The sequence below is a fragment of the Chlamydotis macqueenii genome, chromosome 13 (genome assembly GCF_036417535.1).
Source record: "Chlamydotis macqueenii isolate bChlMac1 chromosome 13, bChlMac1.mat, whole genome shotgun sequence".
Classification (NCBI taxonomy): domain Eukaryota; kingdom Metazoa; phylum Chordata; class Aves; order Otidiformes; family Otididae; genus Chlamydotis; species Chlamydotis macqueenii.
In genome coordinates this window covers 10,469,925-10,496,940 of record NC_141568.1, presented here as the reverse complement: position 1 = coordinate 10,496,940, position 27,016 = coordinate 10,469,925, and the positions used below count along the sequence as shown (strand labels likewise).

Here is a 27,016-nt window from a genome sequence, read left to right as displayed (position 1 = left end):
GAATGTTGAGGAAAACTAGTCAGCATTCAGAGGATTAATACAGATTTCCAGCTCTGTGCCTTTAGGCTTAATAGTCAGACATCTATTTGTCCTCAGGAGAGGTTAGGGGTTGAAATGCAAATATGCAAACAACTGAATTCTTTGTTAAGATACCAAGAAAAAGCTTGATCTTTGCTGCTGTTTAATAAATCCTTGCAATTTTATGGACTTATTTAAATGAAGCTTTGTGTCTTTCTATTTTGAAGGAGGAAACAATGCAAGGAAACAAACACATTCATTCTGACTAAAATTTGTTCTCTAGAGGAAAAATGACATATACCCTTGACAGCTTATTTACCAAACTCACTAAAGATTTATTGATTTATCAATCAGTGCCTTGAGCATTTGCTTCTCCCCAAGGGAAAATTAACAATTCCGGCTAACCTAATATATTCTATGTATAAACTAAGTGAATGCAAGAATCAATCCTGGCACAGTTTACAACATCCAGTTAAAAAAATGCTGTCCCTTTTGGTGTATGTAAAATTGAAAGCTATACTAACAAAGAATAAATGCTCATGTTGCTTACAAACATAAAAAATACTTATTAAGACAGTACAATTGAACCCAACAGACATTTTAAATCATTTAAATACTCAGTGGGAGGCAAAAGCATTGGAAAATAAAAGATTGAATGATTTTGCTTCTAGATTAATACTAAGGACTACTACTATTAGTTGCAATACTGACATGCCTCAAAGCAGAGATATTTCAAAGAGCTACAAATTCTCTTTTACTTCACCTGCAAAAGCACAAGCCTGAAAATTAATGACTGGTTTGATGATGTCAGAGCAATATAAGAATTCCAGAAGACAAAAATGAAAATCTAAGAATATCCTGTCATTTAACAAAGAAAATGTTTAAACACAAATAAAATGTACTTTCACCAGTTAAAAAAAAATTTAAATGATGGTAGCAAAAGCAAAACGCAGTAAACAGAAGATTTGCTTCTAACCACAAAAAGCAAAAACGTGCAATATATATATAAATAAAAGTCTGAAGTACAAAAGAACTGGTATAGCAGCTCAATGCCTCAGTGCTACTGTGTTTAACCTTTGCAGCATCTGATTACTACAGGGATCCGCAGAATAGCCCAGCCTCTGCTACATAAGTAGACATGTGAAAGAGATACAGCAATGACTTCTTTAAAACCAAGAACAATCCTACATGCACACACAAAACCAACTCCAAACCCACTACCAAAACCATACAGTATTTTCTCTATGCTGATGGAGGGACAGCTGCAGCTTAGCTGCAGAAGCTTACTGACAGGATGCCTTGTCATCACAATTAGTATCTTCTCAGCAAGATACATTCCATACGAACATTAGAATCTGATACATAAACCAAACTGTATTTTTTTTTAAACTTCACACATGTAATTTCATTTATCATAAGTTTTATCATAATCCACAGAATTAAAGGCTTAAAAAAAAAGAATTAAAAAGTGTATTTGGAGAAAAATTCTCAAGACATGTCATGATCCCCTCCTTTTTTTTAAAAATAGAACTAAGTAAGAAAATCATCATCCAATCACAGTGAGAAAAGGCAAGAATTGTTGTAAAACACTGCCCTCTGGTGTTACACCAATTCTAAATTCTATTTTACATCTAAGATCCCCCCCAACCATCCCCCTGCATATTTTTTTATTATTTTTTATTTTTTTTACCTGAAAGAACCACCTCCAGGGTCATTCAGCTTGTTTTTCTGATTTGCAGAGACCTGAACACCAAAGCCCCCAGGACTTTTGCTGGCTTGTATTGTTGGTGCCTTCCCTACTGTGCCTGAAAAACACCAAGCAATGTTATTATGAGCTGTCTTAGACAATTTACATCAAAGAACCTTCTGTCCAGGAACTAAATTTAACTGTCTGTAAATTGCAAACAAAGGAAGTTATTTTTAAAGATTACACTGCCGAAGAAGAGCAATTTAAAATACAAAATTTGTATTAACATTATACGTTGTTCAATATTTACAGAATAGTGAAGATTCCAAAACTGAAAACCATTGGCCATAACTGGTTATAATACACATAACGGCTACAAGTGCGTTTCCAATTGCCAGTAAGCCATTTTTCTAGGTAATCTGCACAGAACAAAGAAGCAGAATTTGAAACGTTCTTAAGACAGATGCTTTAAGTCACAGTCACTCAGGGTATTAACTATGCCTTCTAGATTTTTTTTATACAGTCATTATTCTTTGTTGCAATGAAAAACATGTATTTCCAGAGTTGAAAACATTATTTTAAATATTTTTAAATGTTTTCTGTTGTACGTAAAAGAAAAAGCACTATTGTAAAATTGAACATAACTCCCCTCGTAAAGGTTGCCTTTTACTTTCTTAGTTTGAAAATGATGATTTAAAAGTAATTCATATATGTATCTAGACTTTACAGGCTATATGCAGAAGTAAAACTGGGCTTTCTGAACAAGCTGAAGCACAGTGGACATTCAGCTTCTTGTGACAGTAAATTAAAAAACTTATATTAATTCCTCTCTGACATTTGGAAAAATCTAACAGGAAATAATTACAAATTTATCTTGCTAATTAGGAAATCAACAGACCTTTTTTATTATTATTAAAACACTGTATCAGTATTCAACTGAAAAAGCATTGACAAATTAAACTTTAGGAGTAAGTCCTCCTTTAAAGCTCAAACATGTTTACTTGGGTTATATTTTGTATTGCCTTTAATCGCACCTGTGTTTTGGCATGTGAAAATAATTCATATGTCTACTTGACTTAAAAGATCTCACCTTTTTCTTGTGTATCACTCAATTTTATTGAGCGTTACATAAACATAGTGTTTGAGACTTTGAGAAGTACATGAAAGTTATTCCTGCACATCTATAACTCCATTGCATAAAAATGGCATCGTATGAACCTTAGCAGAGTTACATTATTTTTCTTTCATGAATTATAACAACTTTAAACACAAGTGTCCCAACAAATCCTTTTAAGAATACTTCTTCCCTAAAAAAAAGCATTAGCTTTGAATGAGTGCAGCATTACTTTTTTTATTCTGAAGTCTTCATCAATTTCAACATATGATCTTAAAGCAAAACTAATCAGACAGTGTTAGTTCAGTTATTCAGTCTGTATAAATAACTGTTGTGTGGACTCTCAACATTATCAAATACAAAACAAGATTTAGGACTTCAGGCTCCAAGCCTGGGCAACAAAAATATGCTGTCATCAGAAGATTTAAGGTCCATGAGATGTCACAGATAGCACTAGTTCATGGACCAGACAATTCATTTCTCTATTTCAGATGAACTAATTGAAAGGTTCTCTACTAAGTGAACTGGAAGGAAAGAAATAATACAATAAATTAGCAGATCTCTACTTCCTACAATTAACATCTAGGAGATTAAAATTGTGTTAACTCTGAAAATTATTGCAATGGCAAAATTAAGGTAACAGTGGTACTCCTCCAGAATTAATATTATATTCCTTCAGAACTAGTATCAACGGTTTGTTTTCTGCAGATTATAACTGTTAATTAAAAAAAAACAAAAACAAAAACAAAAAAGACCCAAAAAGGTATAGCAACAGACTAGTTAACTTCTTGGTCTCAGGAAAATGGTTTATCTACACTGGACATGCAAAAATTAAGTCTCACTTTCTTTTATCCCATGTATATGTAATTCTACTCAAATGGATCTAGCAAAGTAAACCTATGTTTTGGGATGACATACAAGTTTTCTGGTTTTAATCACAACTGCACATGCTTAAGCAGTTAGACACAAAATATGGCTAAAACATCAATTTACATCATGAGGCAGGGTATATTTTGAAAATTAAAATCACCTGTGGGCCTAGATATTTCATGGGATTGGTAATGACATACAGAGTCTTTCACCACTGAGTCCTCATTTCAAATTTTAAGTAGTGTGGTCTAGAGAAATAAGCCCAAATTTAGGAGCTTATAAATTCCTAGTTGTATTTCTGCACAGGCTAAATAGCTGCAATGAATACTCTGGCTAATTATTTTATTCTTCAGCTCAATTCACCCATCCATATTCTTCAATCTGTATAAATAAACTGTCATGTGGATGCTCAACATTACCAAGCAATTCACCTAATCATTATACTGATAAGTGCCTTGATAAAAGCGTGTGAACTTTTTTGAAGTAACTATAGCATTACTTCCCCTGGTGTGGAAGTAATTTTATTAACAGGAAAGTCCTTAAAGCCTACCACCTTAATCTAGACTACTGTTTTTAAAAGTATTACAGTCTGTTCACATGGATGAATTAATATTAACATAAAGATACATTAAACAAGGAGATTCCTTCCTATCTGAGAAGGAAAAATGCATCATTCTGTCAAAGTTAGCTCAGTTCTGGTGTACCTTAAAAGTTACACTCCACAAAATTATACTACTGTCATTTTCTATATAGATCACATCCTATTCCAGTATCTTACCTCCTCCTACAGATATACTTAAGCCAGTATAAAATATCATTATACTGGTGTTCACAGTAGGAAGTTTTAACAACACATCAAGATCAAAATAAACTGCTACCTGACAGTACGGCATAGTGGCATTTCTTAGAGCTGCAAGCACACAGGCGAACTTTTCCCCAGACACAGGCTGCAGGATGAGTGCTTTTATAATTGTATGTTTTCTAAATTTCTATTCTGTTATTTTTGTCTGTGTAATTAAATAATATAGTGGTGGGCTTGTAAATAGGAATAAGCTCACCTGAAAGCAGGAGTTGGCATGAACAGGTCTTTATGAACTGCTGTCTTCCTTAAGCCAAACTGCCAGTTAAGTTGCATTTCATTGGCAATGGCTGTCATGAATAAATTTGTATTCTGAATACATTGTTTAAAAGACACATGGCAGTATTGTGCAAATTTGTGGCACGCTGTTGACATTCACAACTTAAGAGACTGAATAAGCAAAGAAATGAAATCAGCCTTCACTCTCAGACACATTAATCAGAAGTGAAAGTCCATGCTATAAGATGCCAAATACCTTCCCTGTTAATAAACTCAGGTCATTAGTATCAGTGCTATCAAATATGCACCTTTTATGACAAGTAAATGCAGTTCTTCCTAACTTGGAAAAACACCTTACAGGATTACAGTGACAGCTTGGTCTCCATGTCCATTTAAACTTTGGATTCTCTCAAGAGAACAGAACAAGGAGACATCAACTGCTATTAACTGTGATCACTGGGGTTTTTAATGCTTTCTTTTCCCAAGCAGAACAGAAAAGACCAAGCAATAAAGTAAAATAGGCAGCAATAGCTTTTATGTGCATTTAAACTAGTTTGATTTCTGATTCAATACCTAAAGATGACAAGCTCTGTATTCCATTACAAACCCTCAGTCATCTAAATGCCCACATCCAAAAAGATACTCTCACACATAATCAGGAAAAATAAAAAATGAGCCTAAGAGGTCTAGTGGTGGAAAGAAACAAACGGTATTTATTAGAAAGCAGGAAGGCTTCAAGAACTCTCTTAAAAAGTGAGTATATCAGCCAGGCATTAATCCACCTGTAGGCAGACAGATGAGGAAGTTGTGTACAAACCACACCTCTTGCTCCCGTGGCTAATCATGGCATGTCAGGTTGCTGCAGTCAGTCCCTGACCTCACCAAAGAGTAAACATACTGGCAGGGAAACAAAAAAAAAAAAGCATATGGGTTCAGAAATTTCTCTAGGACTCCTACCTTGACCTCTGTGGCTGCAGACAGTGACTATCATGTTCCGCTTCAGGAGTAAGAGTTAAAAGTAGCATGATTAAATTGAGGCATTCTCTAGGCTTCAGGAAAAAAACGAAGAATTCCTTTCTTAGCCCAGAGTACAGAGCTTATGACACTAAGAGTCAAGTTCCTGACTTCTTTCAGAACTCTTCCATGAAAAACTGCTGAGTAAGGAGCTAAGAATGTGAGAGTTCGGTCCTAAGGTTCTTTCAAAACATTTCACTGTTGATCTGAAATACCTTGAAACTGCATAGTGAAAACATGCATTCCTCAGCCAGTATGAAATAAAAAATTAATATCAAGTCTGCCAATGTCAACGCTGTTTTTCCCATGCTACTAGTTGTAATGACAATAAAATTAATACAAAGGTAACAATCTCACTAAAACATTTAAACCCATACCTTGTGGTCTAATGGTCTGAGTTATTACCACTGGCATCCTAATCTGGGTAGTCTGGCAAGCAGGGTTTCGTTTCACAGTTTGAGCACATGTTGACTGGATAATCTGCTATTATTAAAAAAAAGTATACTCATATTATACTCTTTATACACAAACACACACAACGTAAACATACTAATACCTGTCATTACTAATATAAGCATATAGATCTCTAAAAGCACAACCAGTTAGTGACAAAAGTCATATTCATGTAATGCATGTGGTTGTGTGTGTGTGTATATCCCTGTTTTGCCGTTATGCTTTGAATGCATTTGACACAAATGTCATATGTTACAACCTTCAGCAAAAATATATTTCAAAGTAGTAAGGTTAATATTAAAGTTTAGACTTTTGTCATCGGAAGTTTTACTAGGAAGAAAAGCATTTTTGAGGAAGAAAATGCTGCAATAATTTTAGTGGTATCCACCTACAACAGTTAGGCCTTTCACTATACATTACACTTTTTAAAGAAAATATATACTACAAGTAAATTCTAAAATATTACGGGTTTGATACACACAAGAAAGAAAACAATGTTTTGTGGTGATCATAAACTATTCATCTTTTAAATGGTAACTGGATATTCTCAAGGTTTCATTTACTACTAAACCAAGTTCTGAAGTCCTTAGCCAAAACTGACACTGAGTTAGAAACTTAGAATTTGACCCATAAACAAAACAAATCAAAAAGGCTGCAAGGGTCACGTCTAAGCAACAGCAAAATGTATGTTCATGAAATTAGGGACAAGGTAGGCACAGATGTAATGAACAGAAGATTCAAAAAGATGCATGGATGCTGCAGAGCTGGAAAAAGAAGGCCATAAATAAACGCTGCAAACAAAATACAAGCAAATAGCTGCGAACAAGATTACAACCACAACTCAGGCATGACAACTTCAGAAGTCATGTGCTCTTCACAATCACAACTTCGTTACTCCCACTGTATAATGTGTCTGCTGTTTCTGAATTACACGTCCCAGTCTCACACCCGCAGGATGCGGCATTCCCTCCTAGAAGCCAATACGCCGTGCTACACACCGCTACGTGCAGCAAATGGGAACCACTGCACCTTTATTCAGCGCCAGCCAGCGTTATTCTTACAAAGTGTATCTAAACCCAGATTATTCAGCTGAATAATGACTGGCCAAATCTCTGACTTCGAAGTAGGCTATGGAGAAAAAGAAAGGAGAAAGGGTATTTTCAAATGAGACATAAAAGTAGAGAATGAAGAAGCGATAGAACAAATACAAAATCGTTCCATCAGCAGGAACCAGGGCTCTCAAATGGGAAGAGAGGTGAAAACTATGAACAAGAAAAGAGTAATGAGAGAACAAGACCTGTAATGTAATCTGCAGGAAAAAAAAACAAACAGGGCCATTTTGAAGTTACAAAATTGCATTCTGTACATCCTAAAATACTAGAAGTTGAAAAGTCATAATAAACCTGCGGATGTAGAAGTATTAGCAATAGCTACCTTGCAGAAAGAGCAAAGGGAAAAAAAGATTACGGATTCAGCTTCAATTGTGGACACTGAAGGAAAATTAAGCATTTGTACTAAGCACACAAATGGAGCAAACAGATATAAATTTACTTGGTCAAGACAAGCAGTGAGTAAATAGTGACATCCAGAGTGGAAAGAATAAAGTAGCTACCATGCTTAAAAACAAGAAAGAAATAGAGGTGGTAAGTGAAAACGAGGGAAAAAGTTTATTTTGACTGCGTTCTGATACACAGGAAACATGTACAAGTGTATTTTAATGAGTAAGGAGATAGAATGCACCACAGAAAAAAAAAAAAGACTACATTGGTAGGAAAAAGAGGGAGAATGCTGCCACTTTTATAATAACTTATCCTCTGAGTTTTCAGAGAATAGTGAAGAAAAGCAGTCATACCTTAACTGGGCAGAAGCCAGGCCAAAAAGGAGATGTGTGTGACCTGTGGATAGAATTACTACCTGGTATTACAGTAATTGTCTGCAATTAGATATTTTTAGTCTGTGAAACAAGCACCTTCTAGAGACAGAATCAAGTTCTGTTTCACCTGATTAATACTTTCATGTGAGTGCCCTAAAAACTGAGCCACTAACACCATTTAAGATAGGACAGTATTTAACCATTTAAGATGACATAACTAAGGGCAATGTTTTCTTCATTATCGAATACATTCAAAAAATATCCTTTAACAAGTACTGTACTAGGACTTCAACATATGTAAAAGTGCTGAAAGTGATTGAGAAAAGCTCTTTCAAGAAGCACAGATCAAAATTATAATCTTAAATTCCATACAGAAATCGATCGGCAATAAGCACGCACCCTCTAAAGGGAACAACTGCACCTGAACTCAGCAACATTTTACACTAACTTAAATTCCAGTTTCTATACAGTTTTAAGATATGTTTCAACACAGATGCAATCTTCAGGTCTGAAAGTGATTAAGGAATGAACATTATCAATTTGTTTCTGAAACAGAAAGCATGACTTTTTTTGCAGGCTAACAAGGGACATGGTAAAAAATGATGACTCAAAGGTAACTGACCCTGCATTAAAATGTATAAACAATCTAAACCGCTCTTCATCGATTAAAATAATTCAAACTGTTTTAATCCTCTTGTCTGTTCTCCTAACATCATAAACATTACTATTATGTCCTTAACTTGGCCTGAAAAGTGTAGATAATGAACAATGTACTGGCAACCTAGTCTTGGAGATGATCAACTTAAATTATTTCTTATAGCCTAAAAATACGTGAGTGTACTCCATCTAATGTTATCTATTCCTATGCTGAATCAATGCTGACTCCCAGATCATTAGTTCATAAGCACCAATTTACTAACCTAGACTGATACAGAAGATATAGACGTGGATGTTTTAGTATACTGAGGTTATTAGACATTACTTCAGCCTTCAGTAAAGGGCAGATCTCATCGCTGTCTGCAACCACCTAATAGGAAGACACAGAGAAGATAGAGCCAGGCTCTCTCAGAGGTATAGAGAGAAGGATGTGACACAACGGGCACAAGTCGGAACATGGGAAATTTCCATTTAATATAAGTAAAAAAAAACTACCATAATGGTGGGCAAGCACTGGAACAGGTTGCCCAGAGAGGCCAAGATGCCCATCTCATCTTGAAGATACTCAAAACATGACTGGTCAAGGCCCTGGCCAACATGCTGATCTGTAAGCAGAAGGTTGGACTAGACACCTCCAGAAGTCCTTTCCAACCTTTTACCACTACATCCATAATCACAGCACCAACGATCTTATAAAAGTGCTGAGTCAGAAAAGGTAACAAGACAGAATATAAAAGTCTTCAAAGTTTACAGAAACTGTTCATCATTCCATCTCCACTAAAAAGAAGGGAAGCCATTTTCATTATTTGTACCACCGAAGACAGCAAGCACAACAGCAGAACAGTAACAACAAAGGCACAGTAATTATAAAAGATTTAATGTGATTTAGTCATCACCTGGATTTTATAATGAGTCTGGAAAATAGCAAAATTAGCAAACAAAATCATGATCAAGACAGTGCTGAGACAGCAAGTACTGTCATATACCAGCTTATTCTTCTTCAACCTATCAGTCGAAAGTTAAGAATCATCTCCTAGGCTGCTGCACTTTGGAACTCTTCAAGGAACACACTGAAGCAGGAAAGTCACAACGTTGCTTCTCCGAGTGCAACATGTGAAAGGTTACCTAAATATTCTTCTACAAAATAACATTCTTCTGCAAAATAAGACACATATTTCTCACAATAGAAAGTATTCTCTCTCTTTTTTTATTTCATCTTTCCACTCCACTGGTCACGCTCACTTTGATTCAGCATTTGGTCTGCTCCTCCAGACAAGTTCCTTCTCTCACTTCCTGAATGCTTCAGACTACTACTCTGTCCATTTCTAAAATGGACTTTATTTTCACATCCGGAAAAAGAGATGTTTATACAAAGGTGCTTCCACAAAACAAGTAGACTTACAAAGATGAAAAAAAAGGATATTTAACAGTCACATGATTGACAATCAGAATAACAAAGTGGTGACAGCTGAAATATTCATTTAACATCCTTCTGCAAAAAGCTTAGATTCAATAACTATATGAGGATAAAATAATAGTGCTCTCTGGTCCTAATTTCAAGCCAAAAGGTGATGATCATACCATGACAGGTGTGAAACTTCTACCATACATGTTATTGCAGGACACAGAACACATTACAGGTGTGAACACAGATCAATAACTAACAACAGAAATGATCAACAAACACAGATTGAGAAAGAATTCTGCCAAAGCACATAAAATGTATAAAAGTAGAAAGGCTGTTCTCTTTATCTTACTTAAACAGGAGATACTGCATAGAAATGAAAGCTACTACCTACATCCAATGAAAGGAAAAGTCCTTTAGGACTTTTTTGAGTCCTGAAATTTTTGAGGGTAAGGATTTTGCAAGTCCCAACAATGCAGATGCTTCTTTACCAATGCAGATGCATGGGGTCCCAATGATTTCTTCCCCTTTCTTGACAAGGGCTGCAAAATCAGCCTGACCCAATTTACGTAAATCACACTTCACAACAAAAGCATCTGACCCAAAAGCTTAAGCATATCAAATACAGCAATAAAAATAAAAGCACAGGAAATAGAAGCTTCTGCAAAGAATGGAAAATAAAAATAAATTTGGAAAATATATCATCTACCAAGCATTTTTTCTCTCAATTAAGGTAAAAAAAAGTATTGTACAAGGAAGAAACAAGCCACTTGTAAATGTACAAAATTCAGAATGGCTATGGTCCGATATGACATTTATCTTCACTCATGAGTAAACACTTGCTAACTCACTTGTGGCTATGCCACTTGTGATTTATCAGTCTACTCACTCCTGAAGATAAATGTCATATCAAACCTCAGCTATCATGTAATCTGGCAGCATTAACTTCCAATGTTCATGCTTTTACGGGCCTAGAATTCATATTTACCATTGTTTACCATGCTGTAATAGTAACAGTTACAATTTTTCAACAGTGCCTCAAAATTCGCATAAGCAATTATTTTTCCTCCCAAATAAAAAAAAAAACCTGGCTTGTTAAAATCTCAGCATGTAATTTTTAATGTTACTCTGACAACCATATTGTTCCATTGAGGATATTGTTTCAAAGAAGCAATGAGGAAAATTAATATCAAAAGCCACTGGATCACTTGTCCCACCTGCTCCTCAATTTATTATACAATTCTTCCTAGAGTATTTAACCTGGTCTGATTTTGAATCTTTTCAATGATGGCTTTTTCATCACTGCCTTTGGGACCCTGATCTACCATCTAATAATCTGTCTTACTGTAAGGACATTTTGCCTTATAGTCTGCCTAAATCCTACCTTACTTAATTATATCCTGTTATTCATATTTGTACTCTCTTTGACCACTCTAAGTAATTCATCAATATACTTTGATGTTTAAACCCTTAAAATATTTGTAAATGTTTTTTATGCTCCCCTTTAGTCAGGGTTTGACCAAGTTATGTGTGTTTAATTCTCTTAAGCTTCTCTTTTAGTCTTTGCTTTCTTAAAGTCTGTCCTTTAATTGCCATCTTTTGCTACTGGTTTCCAAACAGCACTCATTGCCAACATCCTCCTTATATTAAGGTACAGCCCAGAAAATACTGAAAGTAAAGTCCATTATAACAACTTAGAAAAGTACTAGGCTGTATTTCAAATAGGCATACAATTTGTCAAGTACAGGCTTTGTTCCTGTTAGTGGATCTCAGACACCTACTGCTCAACAGTCATTTTAATTTAAATTTTATTGTACACCAAATACCAAGTCAGTAACTAGATCTTTATTAGTTCATTAACAGAAACTACTCCTTTTATCCAAATAGTCATATTTTACTCTTCCATTTCTAAGCTGCCTTGCACACAGGACAGAAAGAAAATTATTTCCTGTGAGTCACTAAAATGTGTACAAATTATGATCATTTAACAACAGAAAACTGATGCCAAAAAAGCTTCAGTAGAGAATTAAAAAGCAAAGCAGAACATTCCCACACAACATAATGCTTATTCTGCTGTTATATCTTGTTTCCAAATTCCATTACTCTATCTCACCTTTTGAGAGCCTCTAACCACTACAACAGTCGCTGGAAAAGTGTTAGTAAGTGTTTTAGCAAATACTATTCTAAGGTAACTTAGAAGATGGCAAAATCTCCCCTCTAGACATTGTGCACAATCTACTGCAGCAACAATGGTCCAGATGTATTTCTGTACATCTTTCCTAATCCTAGACCTACACAAATCTTATATTGCTTTGCATATAATTAAATTTATTTTAATTCAGATGGATGACTTTGAACTTCTTACTGCTTCTTTATCATTTAAATTGAATAATTGGCTCCAATCTGCAGGAGTACTTTCTTCTTATGATGCAGACTCAACACAATATATAAAGTGCTAATCGATCTCCATTACTCATCAATCTACTTACAGCTTCAACACATTTAATAAAGAACGTCTCTCTTATTCATAGAAATTTTATCTGCTATAACATCCAGAACAGGACAGGAAATGTCTGCATATATAAGGCCAAGAATGACAATTTAGACAAACTTTGAACATTGCACTTAAAACACTTAAAACAAAATCAATTGCTGGCTTATCTCATTAGTGTCTCATCAATAAAATATTAGCGTAAGATTATTCCTCTTTTCCAAAGCTGGAAGTAGTTACCAGCACTATCTAGCTGGTAACTACTAGATAGATAGTCGTTACTTAGACAGTTAACAGCACTATCTAGCTCTTCAGAGCATAGCTCCTTCATCGTATTGGAACACGATTCCAGTACTTTACAAAACAGATCCATAAAATAGTCTCCTCTTTCCTCTCCACTAACACTATACATTTTAATGGTGAAGTCTCCTTTATGCAATCTACATTGCATGCTGAACAGTGTACACAGAATTCCCATGCTGGGAAGATATGTCAACATAACTGGGAGAAGTATCACCACATCTGACCCCTTTGTAAAACAGGAAAGTCAAAAGAAAGGAACCGCTAACACATTCTCCACATTTTAAAAGAAACTAGACTACTGTGAACTGGCTGGTCTGAAAGGATCTATATTCCAAAACAGGCTTGCCCTTCTGCAGCTGGACAGTTCGCAAAGCCAGCTGGAACTCTCTCCAGTGAGCTGCAGGCTTGGAAAATCTGGACCTCAGCCAGTTTCCTCCATCAGTGCTGCCCACCCTAAGGCACGCCAGCTGTAATCTTTCTCTTCCGGACAAGTCCCAGGCAAGATGGCCAGCAGCTCTCTCCTGCGCTCTGATTTTGGGGAGCACTAAGCAGTGTGAAGAGTGTGATCACTGTCACCACAAAAAAGTGAATACTTATAAACAATTAGTAGTGTGAAATGGAGATGCTGCTGGGTTGTCTGCTTGGCACCTAAGTTGATGGTTGTTGTGGTATGTAGGATTTTTTTATGCAGTGTCTCTTACTGCCTGATGCTGCTTTTGTCTGTATAGAACTAATCTGAGGGCCATTAAGTAGTGCTTGGTTAATCTAATGGTTTGGTTCTATTAACTAATTACTGATAAACTGAAAGCAAATACAGAAAGCCAGTTTTGCAATAAAGCCAACAAATTTAAATTTTTAATGTGTTAACTTCTCCCTAAATATCTTACAGAAAATGAATAGTATTAAGCATAGCTTTGCTCTGCAGTTTGCCACCTTTTGAAAATATAGTGGTCATTTCATGTACCCAGTAAGATTAAAGTTGAGTCCTAGACCTATGACCTCCTTACAGACAGAAAACAACTTATTTTGCCCATCAGATCAATCCATGATATATTAATTTAGCAGTTTTCAGCTCCCTCACATTGCATAGGTACATTCAATAAGATGACAGAGCAACTCTTCACATTGTTAACCTCCATGCAGGTTAACATCACAATTGCTTTCTTTGAGTATGCGTTCACATGAAAGAGACACACAGAAGGTGTCTTCTCCCATAAATTTGGCTTTATCCCATTCAGAAAATATTCTGGAACAACTATCACCATAATGAAAAGAATTCCTGCAGATTTACTGACACATTTTTGTTCTATATCAGTGTTTCTCAAAAGGTGGGGCGCAACCTGCCTAGCAGGCACAGGGGTGTTGAAAGTGGGTTGCTAAACATTGGAAAAAGCCGTGTTACCTGGCAGCAGGTTAGTCCTAAGATTGTGCCACGAGATAAGGCTACACTTTCTGGCCCTGAACTTTTATACTTGTATGGAATCTGTCAGCTGCTGTCACAAGTTTGCTTTCCCCAGGACAGGGAGTAATTTTTACACCTACAGCCTGTAACTACAACCTGCTTCCTGCTTCCTTGTCTTGAAGCACCAAAGCTATTACCAGTTCAGTCTTGCGAAACATGGATAAACCAAAAAGAAATCACAAAGTCTGAGGAACACTTTTCTAACTAATACAACAGTTCAGAAGGGGTGGGGAGAACCCATCTTAGAAAAAGAAAGAATGCAAGTGGCTGAACAGAAAGCAGCCCAGTTGAGGTGCAAAATATCCAAATGTCTTGTGTGTGTTACAAAAGTCAGTTACAAGTCTTGGCATCAAAGACGTTCTTACACATTAAAACTATGCTCACTGAAGGATGATGAAATTATATTAATTTCATTTTAAAGTTAGTACTGCTAGAAAGTATTTGTAAGGTTCAAAAGCCATGGCTTAGATGGCTAAGACATTTTCAGATTGTGCACTGCTACTTTTAAATTAAAGCAAAAGAAATATTCTCTCTCCACACACCCTCTGAATTATTTATATCCTTTATAGAGCCTATAAACTCAAGGATAGATCCTTGTAAGGTTTTACATTATAAGTGCATTTCTGAATCTTGATAATATGGATTTTTACCGACTTGATACACCCTTCTGGAACTTCTCAATTTGATTTTGAAACCTATGTCAAGTAGTTTACTCATACATACACAGAAACCACAGACACAAACTCTTACATCTTCGCTTGAAGGATGATAATGGCTGTATAAACTCAAAGCCTTGTAAAAATCCTGAATATATATTTAATTACAGCTGTAAACACACATGCAAGATCCTACATAATAGCAAAATAAATTCACCACACACTCAAGTGAGTAACTGGCTGTACAGTGGCCTTATTGATAAGGCCTTTGAAATTAATGAGTTTAAGCACATAATACTCCAACATGCACCATAATGATGGATTTCAGTACATAACAAAGTACGGCACTATTTCTAAACAAAACATACTGGTACAGTACAGCTATTCTTCTACAAGATTCTAGAACTATGCGTAGAAGAGTTTAAAATGAGACAGAGTTAATTTTAATGCAGACTAATCTAAGCAAGGCAGCATATCTAATGATATACTAAAAATTATACTCTTGCCTGTAAGTCATGAAAAGCTTTCTGTTCTACATTTGTAATTAACTCAGATTCCACTGTGCTCATACAACAAAAACTGTATTCCAGACAGAAAGGCCAAGAGCGTACTTTCTTAAATTTAAGCTATGTTAGTAGCATTATCTAAACTAACAGTCGAACATGCATGTGAACTGCCAGAAAATGAGGTACTACTATATATCGCAGAATATGATACAAACAAACAAAAAGGTATTTTCCCAAACAAGTCGCAATAAAAATAACATTGAAAACCGCTATACAGTTTTTATACTACAGTACCTACCAGTTGAGAACTCTGATTTGACTGTACCACCTTAACCTGAGGAGGCTGCACTGTATTTGATACAGAGACTGTGCAAATGTTGTTTGGTTGCCTTATTCCTACTGTCTGTGTTGTGACAACAGAGGAAATGCTTCCAGAGGCAGACTGAGGTATAACTTGTGATAGCTTGGTTTGTTGAAGTGACTGCTGAGACGGCTGTCCTTGCAAAACTGAATGTTGACTATTCAGTAAAGATTGTCTCAATGCAGGTAGACTTTTCTAAAAACAGAAGAAAGTTTATGAAATATCAAATTTAGCAGGTTGACAAACATTTTGAAATTTGCTGTAAACAAAATAACGTAGCTTTCTTTAATTTTACTATGTGCCTGTTTGTCAAAAAGAAATAAGATTGAACATAATTACATTACAAAATGTAAGAGGGAAAGTTCCATTGACATTTTTAATAAGCTTTCAATTTGGATTTAGCAACCCTGTAGATTTTGATGTGCCCTAATTCCACCGTAGCAGTAAAATATAACACTCCCATCCTCAAGACTACTTAGAACTTGTAGTTTAGGTCTTTGGAAAGGCAAAAAATGGACAACAGAAAAGGTAGAACCGTAGGAACAACTCTATTCTGACAGCATGCTTGAAGAAGTAAGCTGCATCAATTTACTTCTCCTGACATGCCTCCAGTACCTAGAACAAGATGATTTAACGTTTGATGCCCTACAGTAATAGCTGTTTACTGTATTATTACTGATCTAATATATTCTGACTGGATTAGAAAAGTGTACTATTGTATGCTTCATGTTCAGACCAGTTCAACCAAAAAACACAGTTCTAAAAAGCTACACTGTACCTTCATGAATAAACTTTTTACTTTTTAAGTGGTAATAGTGTTCTTTTGAAGTGGTCCCCTCAGGCAGCTGTAGAATGCAACAGTGTTTAGCCCAAGCTACAGTTCTTCCTAAACTTCTAGTATTTACTTAAAAACTTAATGCCTGTTGCCAAGAAAGGACTTCAAAGAAAGGAAACAAGTTAAAACTTATCATGATGCTAGACATGACTGTGGTATAAGAGCAGGAAAAGGCACAAATAAGGGTTAATGATAACTTGAAAATACAGAGGCAGAGGGAGAGAGTTCTGAAGAAAAGCTGAAGGGAGAGAAGAAAGGGAGGAAATCTGCCCTAAACTGGGACGTTTTGGACTAGAAGAAAAATGCTTTTAAAATTATAGTTGTGGTTTTGTTGGGGCATAATTAAATACGCGCTCTGTATGTTTGTATATAATCTGGCATATGGAAGCTATTGTAGCTAACGTACAAGAACCAATTAAAAGTTAAATTTATCCTCACATATACTAACTTAGGACCCAACAATAAAAACCACTTGATATCATATTAGAAATTCTGCTATAGATTAGTTCCGGATTACAAGCAGCATCAGCTAATCAATTATTTCAACAGCATTATCCAGTTTAGTTTTTCATAATCACCATTATACATGCATTGAAAGTTATCAATGACTCAAATGTAGATTATAAAAACAACATGGAAAAAGTTTATTAAATTACTTGAAGCATTCTACAGAAATAACTTGTGACTCTTCCAAATGTGAATGCTGTACTTCTTCACAAAAAATGACCTACTACCACAGAAAAGTGTATGCATTATAACACTAAAGGATTACTACAGAATAGACAATGGATGATTTCCAAACTAGGGAGTAACTGCTTTTTTTAACATAAATCTAATTACTATAATGTTCTCGATCAGGGTTACTCAAGCAGTAAACTCCATATCAGCTATGGACGACAAATTTTCTTAAACCTAAGCCAAGGCCCCAAACACCTGAGGTTTCCATCCTGTAGGAAATCCTTATTTCTTACCATTCCCTCAACCTGTCAGGGAGCACTGAGCCACAGCTCCCTACCACAAAAGCAGTAAGCAGCACCTGGCTGGCCTGACAAAGATGGAGCCTGTACGTGACTTCCAGCCAAGAAGATTTCGGCAGAAATTGGTAGCATGAAGTAAAAATTGAGTAGTCCTGATCTAGACAGGCAAAGCTGATTCAATTTAAAAATGTATACCGTAAAACTTAATGTACTGACATTTGCATTGAAATAAATTTATCTAAACAATATTCACATTACCTTAAGGAAAGGTACAAGATATGGCTGAGGAGATGATTTGAGTTCCGATTGAAGGCGGCCTGTAAATTCTTCTGGATCAATCTTTGCATCCTTCAAGGAGAAGAAAAAAAGTGTTAACAACTTAATTCAGTTATTTGTTTGTTTGTTTTCCAGATAATACATATGTATACATCTTTAGCTAAATAGGCTACCATATTAAGAAGAACTTTCAAAGCTGAAGTCCACCAGCTCCTCTGTATCTATAAAATCCTTCTCTAAAGAGACAATTTATATAAGCAACAGGCCCCTCAAAATTCAGGGAGTTCCCTTGGGGATGTACAATTGAAGACACAACGAGATCTCACAAAACACTCAAGTCTTTTTTTGGGATTCCATTCCCTTGCTAACATTAACATAGTGATTTTTTTTTAAAAATATTAATTAAAAATAGGTTGTTAAAGTAACCTTACAAACTATTATAAAATTTGTCAGCCCTTGTAATAAGAAAATACTGTTACTTAATTCCAAAAGCAATTCTGAAAGTTCAATTTAACTGGAATATGTGTATGTGTATATACATAACTATAAATGTAAAGCATATGCATATATAAAAAGTATACATAAGTATATATATAAAACTTTCACCTATATAAATGTGCGTATGCATTCATATGTGTATGTACTCACCAAACATACACTTATAAATATATGAAATAGATATTTAGTAGCTAATAGAGGCGAACTCTATAACCCAGGTGTATTTTCTAATACTTCTAAAGTATCACTAGTTACAATCTCAGGTTGTAATAAAAACACTCATTAGCTTTCCTGGACTGATACAGAACAAGAACAAAACAAAAAAAAAAGCCCAAAACAATAAATAGATTTATTATATATGTGTCTCATTACTTTGTTTAAAATACTATAAGTAGTTACCTTTACTTAGTTAATCAATCTTAGTTTTCATAAGTTAAAATGAGTTTTTACTAGAACCACTCAATATTGTTGTTGAACGGCTCATATTTGAAAAAAGTCTCAGGCTTGTCTAAAATACACACGTTTCTCTGCCAATGAATTCAAGAAAATATGTATCAACTACTTTTAAATCCAAGTTCTTCATAGACTATATTTAATTTCTTCCAAGAAGCCTGACCACTTGTCCAGCTCCATAGTAACATCTGTCTACAGCGCAGTTATACAATTCACTGAAGCATCTGTAGCACTGGAGACTACAGTAAGTCACTTTTTCTGGGCCCAAACTTTGCCTCTTGAAATCCACCTGCAGTTAAGGCTCCATGCAGCAGCATTTGTCTGCAGAACTGCTTGGAATCAGCAGCTTAGCAAAATACTTTTCCTTCAGTACTAGACACTCTAAACATGTTGTTATCTACACTCATTCTGTGGTTAAAACATTTAATAGCTTCTTACTGTTTCAGAAAAGACTATAGTTGGGAGGAAAAGACTCTTAATGAATCATCAAAGAAAAATCTTGTATTTTACTCTATTTTTCTAAATAAATGACTGGAATATTATCCATCAAAACAAGAGCGTTTTTGATGAATGCATACTAAATATTTTGTTGCATTTCCTCTTTCAGAAGCTAAGAGAAAGTCTACCTTTAACAGATTTTTGAAGATATGTAACACACAGAATATTTGCATTTTGATGTGGCTCAACTCCTTTCACTTCCATTACAGCAAAAAAAAAAAAAAAAAAAAAAAGTTAATATCAAATCAATAGTTTTCAGCATACATAAATAACAAGCTTAATAGATAACTGACAAAATGAAAGATAACTAAATATTTACCAACAAATCCTGAACCAGAGCTTTCACATTACGGGACGTTTCTGGAGATGGTGAATTATGAGAAGCAAGTTTTATAAGGGTGGCTAAAAAGTTTTTGCATTTTTTCACATTCTCTTGCATTTCCTGCAAAAGCCAAAGAAAACAAGTACCAGATCCATGCTATTTTTCAATCAGGATGAAGGCATGCTCTGATCACTATAAACAGGGAAATTGATGAAATTGTTCTAATTCAGGCAGGATATATTTGAAATACATCTGCAGCTATTTTACTATTGCTGCTAGTTACCTGACATTTTCTTCACTTCTTTATGTAACTGAACATCGTACCTCACGAATACTAACGAAAAAAAAAATCAATGAAAGAAATATATTTAATATTTTACAGTCTGTTTTGATAAAAATAACCTTAAATATGAAAAGTAACACAACAATTTGCTGGACATGCATTCTCCTTTGAGATGCCCAATACACAATGTACAATGTTCCCCAAGCTATCTTAATTTGTTAAATTATTGATTCAGTATGTTGTTCTACAAAGCAGCTACAGCAGTAAAATGAAATTAGAAGTAGTCTTCAAACATCATCGTATCTTATCTTTTCTTCATCCGTAGGAAAAGAGATGCTTTAACTTTTTCAAGCCATTATGTTTACATGGTGTAACTACTCCGAGAAACAGAAATGTTGCACTTCAGTGTAACCACAGTTTTGAGGCCTAGCAACATGATAATAATGAAGTCCACAGACTGAAGGCCTGATTGTTCTGTCTACAGAAACAGAATAGTTCTTTCACTACAGACACATACATGGCAGGACGGAGAAAGCTGACCACAAGTGTTCTTCCTCCCTTTCAAAATATTTATCCCATATAGTTGAAATGAGGGGAAATGTTTCTTGTTTGTAAAGTATTTGTTCCACCACGGGAAGTGTGCCTGCATGAAGAAAAAGTTCTTCCTGCTTCTGAATAGACCTTAGAAGTTCAAGAAGTACTAAGAAAACCAAATACTTAGTATTTTAAAACTTACCTGTGATACAACTGTAGTTCCAGGTACAGGAGAGCTTGGTATGACCTGGGGCTGTGCTGGTACTTGTGCTGTTGTATGAGGTGGAAGCGGCAGCCGAGGCTGACCCTGGTTTTGTGCTGAAGCTTGAGTTTGTCCACCGGTAATTACTGCAGGTTGTTGAGAAGCTGATGTTCCAGTTGCTACTGTTGTCTTGAATAAATTTTGAGCACTTGTTGTAGCTACTGATACCTATTAATATTTTATATTGAAAAAAGAGGTAATTATCTTTTAATTCTTTTACTCAACCATGAAGTTCTTGAAAGTCTGACAAGAAAAACTTGTTTCCTTTCAAATACACTCTTACTAAAAAAATAAAATCATTTAATTTACTTACTTATTATAACTCTAACTTTGTCTGTCTTTTACTGAACAATGAAAGTCCTTTTTTAGAGTTATTTTAAATACAAAAATAAATGTATCACTAAAAATGAGTGCTATTATCCAGCCCTTTAAGATCACCATGATGATGTGACTTGTCTAACTCAATTTTCTGTAAATTTGGCCCTTAATACAAACAAGTTAATTCCCAATAATCTGTGGTCATGTCATCAGTTTTAGAGTTATCTACACCACAGTTACAGTGACAGATCAGATCCAGATAACACAAATGCACTAACGCAGCTTCCCAACTTAATCTGAACCCAGCAGCAGCATACGTGGTTTTGCACCAGTGCAAAGCCCCAGTGAACAAAACTGTCCTGCACCTAGCTGGGCCACATGCAAAGACCGTGCTGCACACACTCCTTCACCTTAGAAGGCTGCAAAGCTTATCATGCTGCAGAGCACCATATACACACAGCCCCTACCATCCAGCTCAGCTCTCAAACTTTATCTGACCTAATATGCCACCCTGCCAAGCGCCAAAAAGTCTCAGTCTCAGACACACCAAATGGGACTGCAGAAGCTAGAGAGCTCAGCCAGGCGGCATAACTTGTTGAGCAGAGGCTACCAGGAGCTCCCAATCCAGCCCAACTGCAGAGCTCTGCTCTGTCTCGGGCACAGCCTCTGCACAAGGTGACGCAGGCACACACACTGTGATGCCACAGGTGATGCTGTGGATCCTGTGGCACTGGTGACCACGCAGCAGACACCACAGCTCTCGACAGGGGACAAACGTAGTGTAGCATACCCACCACTGACACCGTGTTTATGAGTCAAGCTGATTTAAGGTTATTTCTTTAAAAAAAACCCTTAAAACTGAACCTATGCTATCCACAAATTTTTCATGATCTAGGAAACAGCAGAAAATAAGATTTAGGCTACCACTCAGCACCTATATAACACAGTATGACTATACATTAATTATTAATTTCTGGGATTATGTTTGCAATAAAAGCAAACATATGAACATTAAAATTCACTTTCAAAAAACCATGTAATTATAAACATCCTTTTCTTCACCTATCTTTCCAAGTTTTTACTACTTACTGTGGTATGCGAAAGAATAGAGCCTCCTGGCAGAGTCGCAGCAGACGTAGCACTGACAGGTGTAGCAGTTGATTGAACAACTTTGGCTTGCACTGGAAGTCCTAGGCGGACAGTAGATGCGGCTACAGAAGTTGGTTGCTAATAAAGGAAAAATAAGCATTTTATTTTTTTTCTCCTTCTCCAAGACTTTTTAATAATAGTCATTACATGAATAATTATTACTAATCGCTGCAAAAAAAAAAACCACAACAAAAAACACAAAACCAGTAATAGGTTCTCTAATATATATTCACAAATGCAAAAATGAGCTTTTTTACGTTCAACAATATGTTTGCAATTTATCTCCTAAAAGCTATTTCTCATACAGATACGTGGAAAAGATTAGAAGAAGATGTATTAGTTCAGTTGTAGTACTTACATGTCAGTATACATCAATATTTGAGTTTATAATTGCCAGTAACACATATTGGTCATTTTCGTATTTACTGGCCTTTCCTAGTGCATTTTCTTGAAGAAAATTAATACAAAGAGAAAATTCAGAGAGAAAAAAATATTATCAAAATAATTTGAGATTATATTATACAGAAACTAACTTGCACAGAAATGAAATCTAAGCATTTTGAGAATCTTTTGTCATAGAACGCACGCTCTGTAACCAGAGAGCAACTGGAAAATTAAGTGCAGACAAAGGAAAATTATTGGCTTACAGCCTTTCACTCAGTAGCATACTCTACAACTCAGTAAATTTGCCTCAATGCATCAAATATATTGTTTTTGTAATTTACTTTAATTGGGAGAGACTGAAATCTCTTACCATCATATAAAAGGACAAGACTTAGGAATAGAAGATGTCTCCAAGAAAGTTGTTATTTAATTCTACAAGAATGTAAATACCATTATGGAAGAAATACATCACACAATACGGCAATTACGACAAAAAGAGAAACACTTGATATTAAAAATGGAGGCTCTACTACTCTCTTGTAACTTGCATTTATTGAGATTTGCACTCAAATACATACTTAGAAAAGACAAACTTTTTAAGTGGGTGGAGTAATACATCATGGACAATATTGTTTTTCACAAACTAATTTTCCTTAATTTACATTTTATGTTATATGTCTCTATAATTAATATTTTTATAAAGAACAACTTATTTTAGATTCTTACATTGTTTATTAAATCTACATAAAATACTTCTTCAAAGAACATCCGGTATACTTAAGAGATCTCCAAAAGGAACAGAGGCCCAGGTAGGCATTCAAAGCCCCAAGCATTCCTTACCAATCAGGCCAGCAACATCATATACTGGATACCAATCTTCTTGTACTTTGAGGAAAAAAGGAAGAAGAAAAAAAAAATCTACCTGACATCTGAACAAAATATTTTTTTTTTTTGTTTGGATAGCTTTCAATATTTTTAAAATCTTGACTAGTGATGTCGTCCATACTGTGACAGCCTAGAGACAATAAACAGTGTCATCATGAATAGGTAGAATTGTCTGGTTTATTGGAAGAAAGATCATACAAGCTTTTTCCATTTTTAAATACCATATCTCTTTTGTTAATTGTCAAGAAGATCACTTGCTTCAATTTCCCTACAATACTGGTTGAATGAAACCATATTTACTGGAAGAATGTTTGCATTTAAAAAAAATAATATCATGTACCTCATTCATTTGCTTACAACCAGTGCTTCCCACCTAAAAATACAGCATGCCTATGTTATCTGCCTCCTTCTTGTCAGTAAGCGCTTCCAGGGATGAGGATTTACAAAGCAAGCAGATAACCAGGAAAACTTCTGGCAGCTACTCAGGTCCAAGAAAGATCTACAGCCAGACATCTGCAAATACACAGTTCAGACTGGCAATATTCTCAGCTAGAGAATTTTTCTCGGCTAAAAAATGCCCACGATTCATCACAGGAACATACTTGAAAATAAAACTGCATGTAATTAAAATATAAAATGTCAGTATCACAACAGCGTATTATTCAACCAAGTATGCAATACATTCTGCACATGGTATTCCACCACGCCAGACCACAGGAGCAAACTGTGCAGCATGAAGACTACACTCAATCTCAGTTTTAAGAAAATCAATAGGGACAAAATCACAGTAAAATCTATTAATGTGTTGGCTACGAAAAAAAAAAAAGCCTTTTTCTACCAAAGAACTGCAAGCAAAGTAATGTAACAGTTTACTAACAAGGTTCCAAAACTCATAAATGTTAAAAAGGTAAATATGAAATGAGTGGATGAGAAACATAACAAGGCACTAGCCTAGAGAAATTCTTAAGTATCATAGAAAAGATCTACAAGTTGCCAGAAGACACTATAAGGACTCCTAACACACATACTTCAAAAAGAACCGGTAAAAACTACTTAAATAAAAATAGCTGCTTTCTATGAAAGGAAAGCTGTAAACACGTCTCATAACAAATCCATCAAAAAGAAAACAAAAATGATCAATATTATATTAAAAAAATCATAACCCAATGCATCAAGCTCCCACTGGAACAATCAGAATTTATTATGTTCTTTAAAGAAAAACTGCTAAGGTTTGCTATGATGCTATTAAATTTCAAAATAAGCAAGAGAGACTTAGAAAGGAATGTATTTTCAAATGTATTATTTCTTTATTAGACACATCACCTATTTTTACGTTTCCTAACTATAGGGAAGCAATGTTCAAGAGGCTTTTTCCCTGTACTCAGACATTAACAGGCAGGAAAACGGAACATGAATGAATACAGTATATAACCCACTACCAACCTCCACAGGGGTACTTGAGAGTGCTTGAGATAGCTTTCTGTGCACAGGCTTGAGCAGGCTCTGCCCACACAGAGAGGTTAGAAATTGCAAGCGGAGCACAGCACAGTGCTACTGTGGAAATCAGGTCTTAAAAATAGATCTGGCTCACATCTGGCTGGTTTGAAGGGGGATGTCCTAAGGTTGATTCTGCCTGCACAAGCCATGCAGATCATGCAAATGACTGCAGTTTCAGGGTGCAGTAAGTCACTTTCACAAAGGCAGTCAGTGCTCATTATAATTGTTCCTGGAAGAAGTCAGTGTGGAATTACCCTGTATCCTGTAAAGCTACTCCCTAGATAACCACTTCTCAACCTTCCTGTGTAGACCCTCTCCCCAAAGCTCTGGACATGTGGATCACAAGGCAAAGCTCGAGGCGTAAACAGGAGCAAATCGCATCGTACCTGCTGTGCACAAACAAGCTGCCTTTACATTCAAATGAATATACTATACAAGGCTGCATTTGAAAAAGCAGGCCACTTGAATATGGAGAAAATATGCCAAAATACCCAGGGATCATTTATCACTGCCAAGGCAGGACTACATGAATTTTAGGGACTGCACTGCATACTCACAGCTTTATAAAATCAAGACAATTTAAACTGCCACAGGTTGGTACACTGATGTATGCAAATCCTTGGAAACCGGTTTGTGGTGTACTTGTCATTTGCACTACAGTACCACCTACTGATGAACACCCAGCGCACCAGCAAGACATCTATGTGCTACAAAGCAAGAGAACTTACTTTTGACAAGTATGTTGCATATATCATTTAACGATCAGTCCTGTCAATAAACTTGGCTACTACCAATCACAAAAGGACGAAAGAAAATACTGCAATAGCATTTGAACAAACATTAACACAAAAGCAGGGGTAAGTTTATCACAATACACATCATGACACCTCTGTGTCTTCCAATATATGGCTTTGCTAGGTACCATGCAAAACTAAATTTTAGCAGCACATGACCTGTAAGTTTAGACTTGAATTTGCAAGATCTGTAATAAAACTCAATTTTATTTTAAATCATTAACCTGGAAGACTTCTTACAAATAAAACAGGCCATGCAAAGATGTCCTGATGTCTCAAACAATAAAAGACAGTGTTTAACAAAGAGAAAATCAAGGTGGGAACACAGACACTGGCAGAAGCATAGGCTAAAGGTCAAACCTGGTAGCTTATTTTAGAGTAACTAATTTATACAACCTTTCTTACAGCCATGGCTGGTAGGTCTACCTATTATTAAGCTATCGTAACACTCCCCATTACCAAACTCTGTTTTCTGATACTTAAAATTCTGTCAGATTTCTGCAGAGTTCATGGAGAAACTTCAGTATCATATGCTTATTGACTGCCTCTCAATTCTTCTGGTTACTGTTCATCTGGAACATGCACTTAAACGTCAGTTGCAGAGCAATTTCTATGTCAGGGATTTGATTTTGTCCACTCTGGTAAAAATACAGCTAAATTGAGCCAAAGTACTAACCCTTTAAAAACTTGGTATTTGCACACAACTGCAGAAAAAGACCAGAGGCAGAATTTCTAACAGGTCAGCCAACAGGGACACAACCTTCATTGGCACCATGGTTCTGGGACACCACAGCATCGCTGGAGTCAAGCATCAGAATCCAAAGCAAGGAGACACTATTGTGTTCCTCATATTTGTGACGTTCCTTTTGGGTTCACGAACTAGAACAACAGGAGAGGAAGACAAAGGACTGGGAGCAATTGGACAAGATAGGCAGAGGAGCTTGGAGTCACCAAAGAAAACCTTCATAAACTAGGGGTTCTACTTCTAAAATCCCTACCTCTGAAGTCTCAGCATCCTGCTGGTGTGTAAGCAAATACCTATATAACACACTATCAAAGTACTTTCTCATTCCCTGGTGAAGTGGCTGGTCCATCAATAATCA

The 27,016-nt window shown here is 35.7% G+C and overlaps 1 protein-coding gene across 5 annotated transcripts in view; it reads right to left on the bottom strand.

The window, feature by feature from the left end:
- The window catches only part of LOC147599094 (transcription initiation factor TFIID subunit 4-like), a 150,399-nt gene that overhangs the window by 109,975 nt on the left and 13,408 nt on the right, over positions 1-27,016 (bottom strand). For 3 of the 5 annotated variants that reach the window (XR_015259992.1, XM_086757942.1, XM_086757945.1), the window contains exons 3-9: positions 22,294-22,431; positions 20,827-21,054; positions 19,805-19,927; positions 18,019-18,108; positions 15,886-16,143; positions 6,159-6,264; positions 1,709-1,823 (exon numbers count right to left, since the gene is read on the bottom strand). Coding sequence is in view for 4 of the 5 variants with exons in the window: in XM_086757942.1 (XP_086614068.1) it covers positions 1,709-1,823; positions 6,159-6,264; positions 15,886-16,143; positions 18,019-18,108; positions 19,805-19,927; positions 20,827-21,054; positions 22,294-22,431 (1,058 nt within the window). In the remaining variant the exon portion in view is untranslated. The remainder of the gene's footprint in view (positions 1-1,708; positions 1,824-6,158; positions 6,265-15,885; positions 16,144-18,018; positions 18,109-19,804; positions 19,928-20,826; positions 21,055-22,293; positions 22,432-27,016) is intronic. The other 2 variants (XM_086757943.1, XM_086757944.1) reach the window with 2 other exon arrangements.